The 13330-nt window shown below is 40.2% G+C and overlaps 1 protein-coding gene across 9 annotated transcripts in view; it reads left to right on the forward strand.

Annotated features, from left to right (window-relative positions):
• The window catches only part of LIN9 (lin-9 DREAM MuvB core complex component), a 54254-nt gene that overhangs the window by 16916 nt on the left and 24008 nt on the right, over window positions 1–13330 (forward strand). For 7 of the 9 annotated variants that reach the window (XM_045587158.1, XM_045587156.1, XM_036453605.2 and 4 more), the window contains 4 exons: window positions 4418–4551; window positions 5861–5986; window positions 8340–8497; window positions 11222–11355. In XM_045587158.1, the coding sequence (XP_045443114.1) occupies window positions 4418–4551; window positions 5861–5986; window positions 8340–8497; window positions 11222–11355 (552 nt within the window). Of the gene's footprint in view, window positions 1–2530; window positions 2553–4417; window positions 4552–5860; window positions 5987–8339; window positions 8498–11221; window positions 11356–13330 lie in introns of those variants that run through there. The other 2 variants (XM_045587159.1, XM_036453606.2) reach the window with 2 other exon arrangements.

Consider the following 13330-nt stretch of genomic DNA (forward strand, 5'->3'; position numbering starts at 1 on the left):
TATTTTAAAATATATTTTATTGATTTTTTACAGAGAGGAAGAGAAAGGGATATAGAATTAGAAACATCTATGAGAATCATCGATCAGCTGCCTCTTGCACACCTCCTACTGGGGATGTGCCCGCAACCAAGATACATACCCTTGACCGGAATCAAACCTGGGACCTTTCAGTCCACAGGCTAACGCTTTACCCACTGAGCCAAACCGGTTTTGGCAATTATCTTATTAGTTTTAACAGTTACAGTTGATTTTCTTGATTTTTTTGGTTAGTCATATTATCTACAGGTAATGGGAGTTTTGTCTTCTCTTTACAGTTTTCTTATCTAATTGGCTAATTCCATCAAAACAAAGTTAAAAAGTGGTGACAGTTAACATCTTTGGCAGATTTCTCACTTTAATGACAATACTTTTAATATTTAAACATTGAACACTGACCTTTGCATTGGAATGGAGAGAAATGTGTTGTATAGGTTAAAGTATCTGTTGTTTTTCTTTTCTTGGTCAGTCTAGGTAAAGGTTTGTCAATTTTTTCTTTAATTCTCACCTGAGGATATGCTTTCATTGATTTCAAGAGAGAATGGGAAAGAGGGAGGGAGAGAGACAGAGAGAGAAAGAGAGAAAGAGAAACATCAATGCATACCTGTCTTGGAATGGAACCTGTGACCCTTTGGTGCATGGGACAATGCTCCAACCAACCAGGCCACACTGGCCAGGGCTGTCAGTCATTATGCTATTGATTTGAGAGAGAGAAACATGGATTTGTTGTTCCACTTATTGATGCATTCATTGGTTACATTTTGTATGTGCCCTGGCTGGGGATCAAACTCTCAACCTCGGTGTAGGAGAATGCTCTAACCAGCTGAGCTACCTAGCCAGGATAAGGCTTGTCAATTTTGTTGATCTTTTCAAAGAACTTTTGGTTTCATCAACATTTTTTTCTATTGTTTTTCTGTTTTTTATTTCATTTATTTCTGTTCTAATCTTTTTTTAAAAAAATATATTTTATTGATTTTTCACAGAGAGGAAGAGAGAGGGATAGAGAGTTGGAAACATTGATGTGAGAGAATCATTGATCAGCTGCCTCCTGCACACCCTCCACTGGGGATGTGCCCACAACCAACATACATGCCCCTGACCGGAATCGAACCCGGGACCCTTCAGTCCACAGGCCAACGCTCTATCCACTGAGCCAAACTGGTTTCGGCTATTTCTGTTCTAATCTTGATCATTTTTTTCTTCTGCTTGCTTTGGGTATTATTTGTTCTTTTCTAGTTTCTTAAAGTGGAAAGGTAGGTTGTATATTTGAGATCTTTCTTCTTTTCTAATATAGGCATTTACCCTGTAGATTTCCCTCCAAGCATTACTTTAGGTGTATCACTGAACTTTTAGCCTACTGTATTTTTTCAGTGGTTTCCTCTATTTTTGTTCTATTAAGAATTATTTTAATGCATATTGAATTTTGTCAACGTCTTTAGCATCAGTGAAGGTGATCGTAAGAGTTTTATTGTTTTGATTTATAAACAATGGCAAGTTATATTAACAGTTTCTTAATACTGGACTCTCCTTGCATTTTGTTTTGTGTGTTTGTTTATAATCTTTGCATTTTTGACATAAATTTCAGTTGGTTGTGCTGTATTCTTTCGATGTTCTGATGGTGTTTATTTTAAGCTTTTTAAAAATTGAGATATAATGACAATTATATTACTTTCAGGTGTACAATATAATGATTGATATTTGTATATATTGCAAAATCATTGCCATAATAAGTGGTTAACTTTTGTCACCACAGTAACAAATATTTTTTCTTATTATGAGACCTTTTAAAATCTCTTAGCAACCTTTAAATCACATGTGTCAAACACAAGGCCCTCGGGCCAAATCCGTCCCTCCAGGCCTTGCAATGTGGCCCGCACCGCGCTGTCATCACTGCACTCCGCTGCGTTTCCATCACAATGACAGTTTATGACTATTCAGTAAACCATTCGGTCCGCGATTTAGGCTGGATTTTAGATTTTGGCCCCTTCTCTGATTGAGTTCGACACCCCTACTTTAAATATACAGTACTGTATTAACTATAGCCGTATACTTTGTGTCCCATCCCTATGACTAGTAGCTGATTTTGTAACTGGAAGTTTCTGCCTTTTGACCTGTTTGGCCCTTTTCCCATCTCCTATCTGTGGCAACCAATCTGTTCTCTGTATCTATGAATTTGGACTTGTTTTTGTTTGTTTGGTTTAGATTATACATATAAGTGAGATCATATGGTGTTTGTCTTTCTCTGTCTAATATATTTCACTTAACATAATACTCTCAAAGTCCATCCATGTTGCCACAAATAGCAAGAGTTCTTTTTTATAGCTGAATAATATTTGTGTGTGAGTGAGTGTGTGTGTATCTGTGTATCATATTTTCTTTAGTTTTTAAAAATATTTTAAAAAATACGTTTTATTGATTTTTTACAGAGAGGAAGAGAGAGGGATAGAGAGTCAGAAACATCTCACCGATCAGCTGCCCGTTGCACACCCCCCACTGGGGATGTGCCCGCAACCAAGGTACATGCCCTTGATCGGAATCGAACCCAGGACCTTTCAGTCCGCAGGCTGATGCTCTATCCACTGAGCCAATCCGCTTTCGGTGGCTCTTTATTCTTTTATCCATTGATGGACACTTAGGTTGCTTCCTTGTCTTGGCTATTGTAAATAATACTACAGTGAACAGAGGGGTATATCTTTTCTTTTTATTATTAAATTTATTGGGGTGACATTGGTTAATAAAAAGGGGGTATATATCTTTTTGTCTGATAAATGGCCAGCAATGGAATTGCTAGATCATATGTTCATTTGGTTATTATTTGAGGAACCTCCATGTTGTTTTCCATAGTGGCTGTACCAATGTACGTAACCACCAATGGTGCACAATGGCTCCCTTTTCTCCATATCCTCACCGACACTTGTTATTTCTTTAACAATACTGTTCTAACAGGTGTAAGGTGAGATTTCACTCTGCTTTATTTTACATGTATATTTTTATTGATTTCAGAGAGGAAGGGAGAGAGAGATTGAAACATCAATTATGAGAGAGAATACTAATCGATTGACTGCCTCCTGCACACTTTCTACTGGGGCTAGAGCCTGCAACCTGGGCATGTGCCCTTGACTGGAATTGAACCCAGGACCCTTAAGTCCAAAGGCCGATGCTCTATCCACTGAGCCAAACCAACTGGGTTCATTTTGCTTTGGTTTGTATTTCCCTGATGGTGAGTGATGTGGAGCATCTTTTTGGGTACCTGTCAGCCATCTGTATGTCTTTGGAAAAATGTCTATGTAATCCTGTGCTCATTAAAAAATAATAATAAAAAAAAATATATATATATATATATATATATATATATATATATATATATATATATATATATATATAGGTTTTTTACAGAGAGGAAGGGGAAGGGATAGAGAGCTAGAAACATTGATGAGAGAGAAACATTGATCAACTGCCTCCTGCACACTCCCTACTGGGTATGTGCCCACAACCAAGGTACATGCCCTTGCCTGGAATTGAATCTGAGACTCTTGAGTCTGCAGGCCGATGCTCTATCCACTGAGCCAAACCTGTTAGGGCCTGTGCCCATCTTTTGTTTTTTAATATATTTTATTGATTTTTTTTTTCCCAGAGAGGAAGGGAGAGGGATAGAGAGTCAGAAACATCGATGAGAGAGAAACATCGATTAGCTGCCTCCTGCATACCCCCTACTGGGAATGTGCCTGCAACTAAGGTACATGCCCTTGACCGGAATTGAACCTGGGACCTTTCATTCCACAGGCCGACACTCTATCCATTGAGCCAACCTGGTTTCGGCTTTCCAAGTGTTTTTAAATTTCACAGAAAGAAGTGATGTTTTCTGAGGTTTACTTTTATTGTACATGGGCAGATTTTATTATCTATATATCTTGTCGTTATTTTTTTGTTCTTCAGTGATTTGGAACAATTTAATAGCATTGGAGCCCTGGTTTAATAAGAATTCACAGGAAATCATCTGGGCCTCGCTCTTGCTTGTATGTTTTCTCTCTGACTCTCAAGAGTGACAAAGTTCTCTTACTGGTTTTTTCTGGCCTAAGAACTCTAGGACTGTTTCTCCCAAGCGTCTTTTTCCTGCTGCCTTAATTGAAATTGTCCTGCAGTGCAAACATGTTGGGGACACACAGTTCACCTTCTTTGTCAGAATGTTATGAAACCAGAGGCTTTAATTAACCTTGTTAGAATTAATTAGAATGCTTATTAAATAATAACAATAATTTCATGTTGCATATTGTTGAGTCTTTTTGACCTACAAGCTACCTTTTTACAAATGTATTCAATGCTATAGATGCTCATTTTACTTAATGGAAATGTAATCGATCTCTGTTTCTTCATTGTATAGAAATTTACAGCAACAATGTCAACACCAGATAAGAAAGCCTCACAAAAGATTGGTTTTCGATTACGTAACCTACTCAAGCTTCCCAAAGCCCACAAATGGTGCATATACGAGTGGTTCTACTCAAATATAGATAAGTGAGTATCATGAATTAGATCATGAATATTACTGGAATCAAAATTTTAAGTTTTTCAAACGTTATAAGCTATAAGCTTTCCTGTAGGTCCATTTTGATCCTATTTTGTCCTAAATTTCTTTTTCTATTCTTTATTCTGGTTTGATTCATTTCCATTTCTCATAATTTTTATCCCCTTTTGAGGAAGAAGTTATACATTTTAGTGTAAAATAAAATGAAATTATAATTTTTATATTATAATTCATAAAGACTGATACAAAGAACCATTATTTGCAATGAATGGGACTTGTTTTATAAATTCTCAAATTTTAAGTGCTAGTATAATAGTAGAGAAATAGTTGATTCAATAAGATTTTTAGACATATAGTCTTTCTTATTTGGCACTTTAGTGACACATAAATGTTTAAATAAAAGATTAAGAAATTTGGATGAAATCTATTCAGTAACAGTATTTACTGATGATTTCTCATCCATCACATTGTATTCCCTGCCAGTTACTGGTGGTGCTTTGCTGGCCACTTATCTTTACTTCTACTTCCCAAGCCAGTTGCCTGCTCTGCATCCGGTGAATCTCATGAATGTTCATATTTAAACCCAAGACTTCTTTAAAAAATATATATTTTTTATTGATTGTTAGAGAGGAAGAAAGAGGGTGAGAAAAAAGAAACACTGATGTGAGGAGAATCATCGTTAGCTGCCTCCTGCATGCCACCTACTGGGAATCAGGCTCACAAACCCAGGCATGTGCCCAGACTGAGCCACACTGGCCAGGGCCCAAGATCTTCGCATACCACTGCTGGTTCTTGATTGCCCAAACCCACAAATAGAATTATTTTTGTCCACGGATTTTCCATAGGTATATAAGCAGTCTCTGAGGGTGTCGGAGTGTGATCTGAATCCTTGAATTCCATTCTAACTTTCTGGAGTGCTCCAGTTTTCTAAAACGGATTTATTCTCAAAGAGGACTCCTTGATGATGGTGACACTTTTGGGACAGACACTTTGTAGCTAACGTTGCCTAGCCTCGCCAGGCGCAATGCCAGAGCCAGGATAGCCCCGAGGGTTTGCTCCTGTAGGACATTGGACAACATCAGTGTCTCCTAGGCCTCTTACACATTGTTTGTTCCACAAAAGTCAAGAATTTAATGTAGTTCTAGCCCTTTGGATGTGTATCTGATGTGTATATATTTTGTGTAAAAGTTTGCATTTTGTGATTAGTTTGATGTTGAAAATTGAAATGCATATTTAAATTTTTGTCTCTTAAGTAACCCATTGTGTATTAACCATTAAAATACCATTTCTATTTTGTAGACCGCTCTTCGAAGGTGATAATGATTTCTGCGTATGTCTAAAGGAATCTTTTCCTAATTTGAAAACAAGAAAGTTAACAAGAGTAGAATGGGGAAAGATCAGACGGCTAATGGGAAAACCACGGAGGTAATGATGTTTTGTTTAAAGTAAAATCACTATGTAGGGAGTGTCATTACTGCATTGATTTAGGTTTACAACAAAATTGAGAGGAAGGTGTAGAGATTTCCCATAACCCCCTTGTCTCCGCACAGGCATAGCCTTCACAGTGATCAACATCCTCCAACACGGGTACATGTATGACAATTGGTGAACCTACATCAACACATCATAACCATCGAAGTCCATAGTTTACATTAGGGCTCATTCTTGGTGGTGTACGTCCTATGGGCTTTGAGGAATATGTAAGGACATATACCCACCATTAGCAGCATACAGAGTGAGTCACTGATGCACCTGTCCGTCACTCCCTCCCCCATCCAGTCCTGGCAGCACTGACCTTATTACCACCCTCGTTCTGCATTTTCAGAATGTCATGTATGGGCATCATAGACTATGTAGCCTTTCAGACTGGCTTCTTTCACTTGGTAACTCATGGCTTGGTAGCACATTCTTTTTGGCCATGAACAATACTTCGTTATCTAGATGTATACCATTCACTACTGAAGGACACCTCATTGCCCCAAGTTTTGATGGTTAGGAAAAAAGCTGCTATAACCATCCATGTGCGGATTTCAGTGAGGACCTAAGTTTTCAGCTCATGTGTGTAAATACCAGGAACTGTGGTTGCTGGATCACAGTAAGAGTATATTTAGTTTTATAAGAAACAAATGAATTGTCTTCCAAAGTGGCCACACCATTTTGCTTTTCCGCCAGCACTGGTGTCAGTGTGTGGACGTGGCGTTCTAATGGGTATGTGGTGGCATCTCCTTTCCTTTGCATTTCCCTGATGACATGATGTAGAACGTCTTTTCGTATGTTTATTTGCCATCTAAATTTCTTCTTTGGTGACATTTGTTTTCTTAAAAGTTTGGCCGGGACCGGTTTGGCTCAGTGGATAGAGCGTCGGCCTGCGGACTGAAAGGTCCCGGGTTCGATTCCGGGCAAGGGCATGTACCTTGGTTGCGGGCACATCCCCAGTAGGGGGTGTGCAAGAGGCAGCTGATCGATGATTCTCTCTCATCGATGTTTCTAACTCTCTCTCTCTTCCTCTCTGTGAAAAATCATTAAAATATATATTTAAAAAAAATCATAATGTTATTTAAAAAAAAAAAGTTTGAACACACACTGGCCATGTAACCCAATCATTTCACTCCTGCGTGTTCACATAAGAGAAATGAAAGTATATGTTAATATACAAAAACCTATACGCAAATGTTTGAAGCAACTTCGTTGTAATAGCCCCAAACTGGAAACAACCCACACGTGCACCAACAGGAGAACAGATAAACAAAATGTGTTGCATCCATAGAACAGAGTGCTGTTTTCCAATAAAAAGGAAGGAACCACTGATACATGACAACATGGATGGATCTTAGAATAACTGTGCTAAGTGAAACGAGTCTGACAAAAGAGTACATACTATATGATTCCATTTATGTAAGACTTTAGAAGATAGAAATGATAATGATGGAGAGAACTCAGTGATCGCCTGCGAAGGGGGGATGGAAGTGGGAGGAGGTAGGACGAGTGCACAATAAGGAATGTAAAGTGGCACAAGGAAGCCAAATGGTAACCAGTGTCTTCATACTTTATTATCTCGACTGATGGTGGCTTATGGATGTATATCTTGTGGCATGAAATCTATGTTTAAATACCTTTGGTTTTTCACAGAATTTGAAAATATACGTAAGACAGGCCCTAAGACAAGAGTAAATTTAGTATTCATACTTCAAGGCAAAGAAGAACGAGTAAACTTTTTAAACATTTACACAGGCACGTCTAATTTTTAATTCCTGTTTTAGTGGGCTCACTGGGTGACAGGGGAAAGGTCGTGCTCTTCTTAACAGAATATTAAAATGGAACGTTTTCCTTAAGAGAAGACCTGGGAAGCAGCTACAGTTTTGTCAGAGGATGTGAACACGTTCTTCTGCTTGTAGGAAGGAATAATCTAGAGTAGGGGTGTCGAACTCAATCAGAGAAGGGGCCAAAATCTAAAATCCAGCCTAAATCACGGGCCGAATGGTTTACTGAACAGTCATAAACTGTCATTGTGATGGAAACGCAGCGGAGTGCAGTGATGACAGCGCGGTGCGGGCCACATTGCAAGGCCTGGCGGGACGGATTTGGCCCGCGGGCCTTGTGTTTGACACATGTGATCTAGAGTTATTTATATATGTTTGAAAAGAAATTATTACTTCTATGAACCCATTTTAAATACAGGACTCAAGAATGAGAGTGACACAGAGAACATTGAGATGGATGGCCTGGTTTGAAGCTTTGTGTTGGGTAGTTATTTTGTTATTTTTATAATTTATTCTAGATGTTCTTCTGCATTTTTTGAGGAAGAAAGATCAGCATTAAAACAGAAACGGCAGAAAATCCGGCTCTTGCAGCAAAGGAAAGTGGCGGATCTTTCACAATTTAAAGATCTCCCTGATGAGATTCCTCTGCCCCTGGTCATTGGAACCAAAGTTACAGGTTAGTGAAGACAAGCTTACTACCCTGTCTCCCCGAAAATAAGACAGTGTCTTATATTAATTTTTGCTCCCAAAGATGCGCTAGGTCTGATTTTCAGGGGATGTCTTATTTTTCCATGAAGAAGAATATGGTACACATTTATTGTTAAATGAAAATAAAGGAAATGTATTACCTGTATAGGGTACGGTAGTACGGTAGTTGTCAACACAAACCAGACAAACTGTGAATCCTATATTATCAAGAATTTACTCATTTATTCAATGACAATCATGTTATCATCTTCTGAAACATCATCATAACAATCCAATTCCTGAATTTCTTGGTGAATTTCTTGTGACTCCATTTCTTTCAGAATCAGTGGACCAAATATCTCATGTTTAGCAATAGCATTCTGAGACAGAGCCTAAGGGGGGGCCTTATTTTTTGGGGGATGCCTTATATTTCACTCAGAAGGAAACCTGTAAGTAGGTCTTATTTTCGGGGAAACACTGTAATACCTTGACTTTCATTTTTTTCTCCAAAATAAGCTCCATTAGAGAAATGACTTTTAAATTTGAAAGCTTAAAGTGTAGTTCTAAAGCAATATACTCTAGAGATGACTGTTTCTTCATCTGTGAATTGTTTAAATTTCAAAATTTAAAATTTTATTTTTTTCCTTTTTAAAGCAGTCTTTTCTGTGTAATCTACAAACACCATTGTTCTATGATCTGTGGGTTTATACATAGTCCATTTCTAATCTATAATAAGAAAAGCATAATATGCTAATTAGACTGGACGGCCGGATGTCCTTCTGGACGACCTTTTTTTTTTTTTTTTTTTTAAATATATTTTATTTATTTTACACAGAGAGGAATTGAGAGGGACAGAGAGTTAGAAACATCGATGAGAGAGAATCATCGATCAGCTGCCTCTTGCACACCCCCTACTGGGGATGTGCCCGCAACCAAGGTACATGCCCTTGACCAGAATCGAACCCGGGACCCTTCAGTCCGCAGGCCGACGCTCTATCCACTGAGCCAAACCGGTCCCGGCTGGACGACCTTTTGGACCGTCACGCTATGACACCCACTGGCGCCAGGCCAGCCAAGGCAGGTGCGATGCGATTGGTCGAGGGCCCGGCCATTGCCCCATGATCACCCTGCAGAGGGAGTCCCAGGCCATCGGCTGGGCTAATGGGGCAATCAGTCAATTGGGGGGCTCCACAATCACCCTAAAGAGGGAGGCCCAGACTACCCACCAGGGGCACTATGGTGGATGTGTGGGACTCCCCCTTCAGGGGTGACTCATGTGGAGCTCCTGCCGGTGGGAAGGGCCTACCTCTTTGGGGTGATCAATCGTGGGGATCTCGTACTGTGAAAAGGCACAGGCTGGGCAGAGGGATCCCCCCCCCCCCCCCCCCCCTCACCCCCGTCATTGCATGAATTTCATGCACCAGGCCTCTAGCGATTTAATAAAACTAAATTATTCACTATGGAGTTTGCTCAAAATTTTGTAAGAGTATAAATGTTGTCAATTTATAGATGTGATTCTGTATATTCTTCAGTTATAACAAGGAGGGAAAGTACCGCCAAAACCAAGTATAAATTAATCTTCAAGAATTTGGTAAACTAGCCAAAACCGTTTGGCTCAGTGGATAGAGCGTTGGCCTGCGGAGTGGAAGGTCCCAGGTTCGATTCGGTCAGGGGCATGTGCCTTGGTTGCGGGCACATTCCCAGGGCTCACTTTGCCTTACATGTCATTTTTTTATTTTTCACTCAAAAGAAAATGAGTGAAAAATGGTTGTTTCCTTGGATTTTCCTGGTGTTATTTCAAATTGGGTTTAAATATTATAATAGTGACACAAAAATGCATCCATGTGAGGGGTCCCCGACACTGCCCCGAGCTGGTAGTCACTGGGAAGTCAGAGTGCTCAGCACTCTGGTCTTGGCTCATCTCAGAGAAGGATACAAAGCAAAGTTCGAGAAGGGGAAGGTGCATTGGGCGAGTCCAGAGGAAACGACTGCCAGCTCCCAAGAGCCCCGTCTGTGGTGTCACACAGACTCGCCGGTCCCTCCAGTGGCAGGTGTGACAGCTCATGAGGCTCTCGCTAGGTTCAGCGCCCAGTTTTATGGGGGCTGGTCATGTGGGCACTCTTGCATATACATACTGGAGTTCCAGACTCCCAAAGGAGAGCGAGTGCTCAGCACACATCACGTCGTGTTTACGAACGTGCTGGGCACAGGACCCACCTTTGTTAGTAGAGGACACTCTTGGAATTGAAGTTCGTGGATGCCAGTCTTCAGTCAGGCCTTCCCAAGGACAGCCGTCTCAGGCCTAGAATATTCAGTCTTCACAGCATCCCTGTCTTTTTTTCTTTGTCTTTTTTTTTAAAGTTGAACTCTACCTGTTGTTTCGTTCATTAGTATAATAACCAAAGTTCTTTTGTTGACTTTTCTTTTTTTCAATTCAGAGTTTAAAGCCATCATTTAAAAATCTTTTGTTTTTAGGTTGGTAGATACGTGGTTTCATTCATAAATCAAAATAGGGATCATCATTTATAGTTTATTGTTTCAAACATTTTTTGTTTGTTTCTTTAAACTGAAAAAAAAATGCGTAAATTTTTTTGAAACTATAAGACAACAATACTGTTCTTTCTACATTTCAAATGACATGCTTGGAGCAGTTTCAGATTTGACAGTTCTTTGTATCTTCCAAACGTAATGCCTGTTTTGGTTCTTTTCTCAGCACGATTACGCGGCGTTCATGATGGTCTGTTCACCGGGCAGATAGATGCTGTGGACACGTGTAATGCTACGTACAGAGTCACTTTCGACAGATCAGGCCTGGGAACTCACACTATCCCTGACTATGAAGTTCTTGTGAGTATTTCGTAACAGATTTGTATATCGTGCATATTAAGTACGTTATGTAGGCTTTTCTTAGAGATGGTGCTGTATGATACAATCGATTTCAGGTCGCCGAGGAAAAGGTCCTTAGGGTTCCAGGCCTGGCCTGTGGGATCCCCAGGACAGACTGTACTTAAGCATTCACAATGCTGAGACTCTGCCATTTCTGTATTGTGCCTTACCCACATAGCACTTCCGTGGAACAGAACTCGTCACTTCTGACTAGAATAAGCTCTACAACACTTTTGTCTCAGTTGTTTTGTTGTAGTCCTCTTGCAAAATGATTTTTAAAGTCTGAGGTAACATCTTTCACCTTAAAATTTGTTCTCCTATTTATCTCCAGCATTATATAGGGTAAGTGTTAGTTACTATTAGTAACTACAGATCACGGTAAGTAATGCAGTCAAGGCTCTGGAGCTGGTTTCCTGATGGGCTGAGAGTAGATTTTAGATCTTCTGAGTTTCTGATCTAGTCCACTAAACTACTGGGCCATTATTTCATGGTCAGACTTGATTTATAATAGTAATTTCATGAAAATTATACACCTTTCTAATAAGTTAAAATAATTTTAATTAATAAATCTCTACAATCTAGCAAAGCTTTTAAAAAGTGAATAATGAGCCGAAACCGGTTTGGCTCAGTGGATAGAGTGTCGGCCTGCGGACTGGAAGGTCCCAGGTTCGATTCCGGTCCAGGGCATGTACCTTGGTTGCGGTCACATCCCCAGTAGGGGGTGTGCAAGAGGCAGCTGATCGATGATTCTCTCTCATCGATGTTTCTAACTCTCTATCCCTCTCTCTTCCTCTCTGTGAAAAATCAATAAAATATATTTTTTTAAAAAGTGAATAATGAACTTTAAAAAAATTTTATTGATTGATTTGAGAAAGAGAGAAACAATTTGTTCCACTTATTTATGCATCCATCAGTTGTTTCTTATATGTGCCTGACTAGAGATTGAACCTGCAACCTTGGTGTATCAACACTCGAATCAACTGAGCTCTACTTGGCCAGAGCTCAATAATGAACTTTATTTTATTTATTTTTTAAAATATATTTTTAATGATCTTTTTATAGAGAGGAAGAGAGAGAAATAGAGAGTTAGAAACATCAATGAGAGAGAATCATCGACCAGCTGCCTCTTCACACCCCCTACTGGGGATGTGCCTGCAACTAAGGTACATGCCCTTGACTGAAATTGAACCCAGGACCTTTCAGTCCGCAGGCTGATGCTCTATCCACTGAGCCAAACTGGTTTTGGCTGAACTTTGTTTTTTTTAGTCCTCACCCAAGGATGTGCTTTCATTGTTTTTTAAGGGGGGGTGGGTGCGTACATCAGTCAGCTGCTTCCCCTATGCACCCCAACCAGGGATCGAACCTGCTCACCCTGATCGGGAATCGAACCCAGGACCCTTTGGTATGTGGGTGAGCCACACCAACCAGGGCAATAATAAACTTTTTAAAACAAAACTGGTGCCCCAGTGCATGGATTCTTGCATATTGGCTGGCGGGATGGGACTGGGTTAGACAGGCTGGACACACCCTGGAGCCAGCCTCCTTCGGTCCCTCCCAGGTTGGCTGCACCTGCGGCAGCACGTGACTCAAAGGGCGTCTTCGGAGTGAGTGGGGTCCCTCTGGCAGCTGGGATTCCTTGGCTGGGCCTGCGGGGATTGGGCCAAAACGTGCTCTCTGACCCCTGAGGGGTCCCGGTTTGCAACAGGGCATTTCTCGGGTAACACCCCCGAGAATCGGGCTCCCTCCTAACTGGTTCTGGGTGCATCACCTGAGAACTGCCTCTGCCAAGTCACTGCACCTTGTCAGCTCCTTCATTGAGCGTCTGCCCCCTGGTGGTCATTGCGTATCAGACCTACTTGGCAGGTCAGACAGCTGCTCAGCCTTTTAATTATTTTTATTTTTTTAATTTTTATTTATTTATTTATTTAAATATATT

Source organism: Pipistrellus kuhlii, unplaced genomic scaffold (genome assembly GCF_014108245.1).
Source record: "Pipistrellus kuhlii isolate mPipKuh1 unplaced genomic scaffold, mPipKuh1.p scaffold_m20_p_25, whole genome shotgun sequence".
Lineage (NCBI taxonomy): Eukaryota > Metazoa > Chordata > Mammalia > Chiroptera > Vespertilionidae > Pipistrellus > Pipistrellus kuhlii.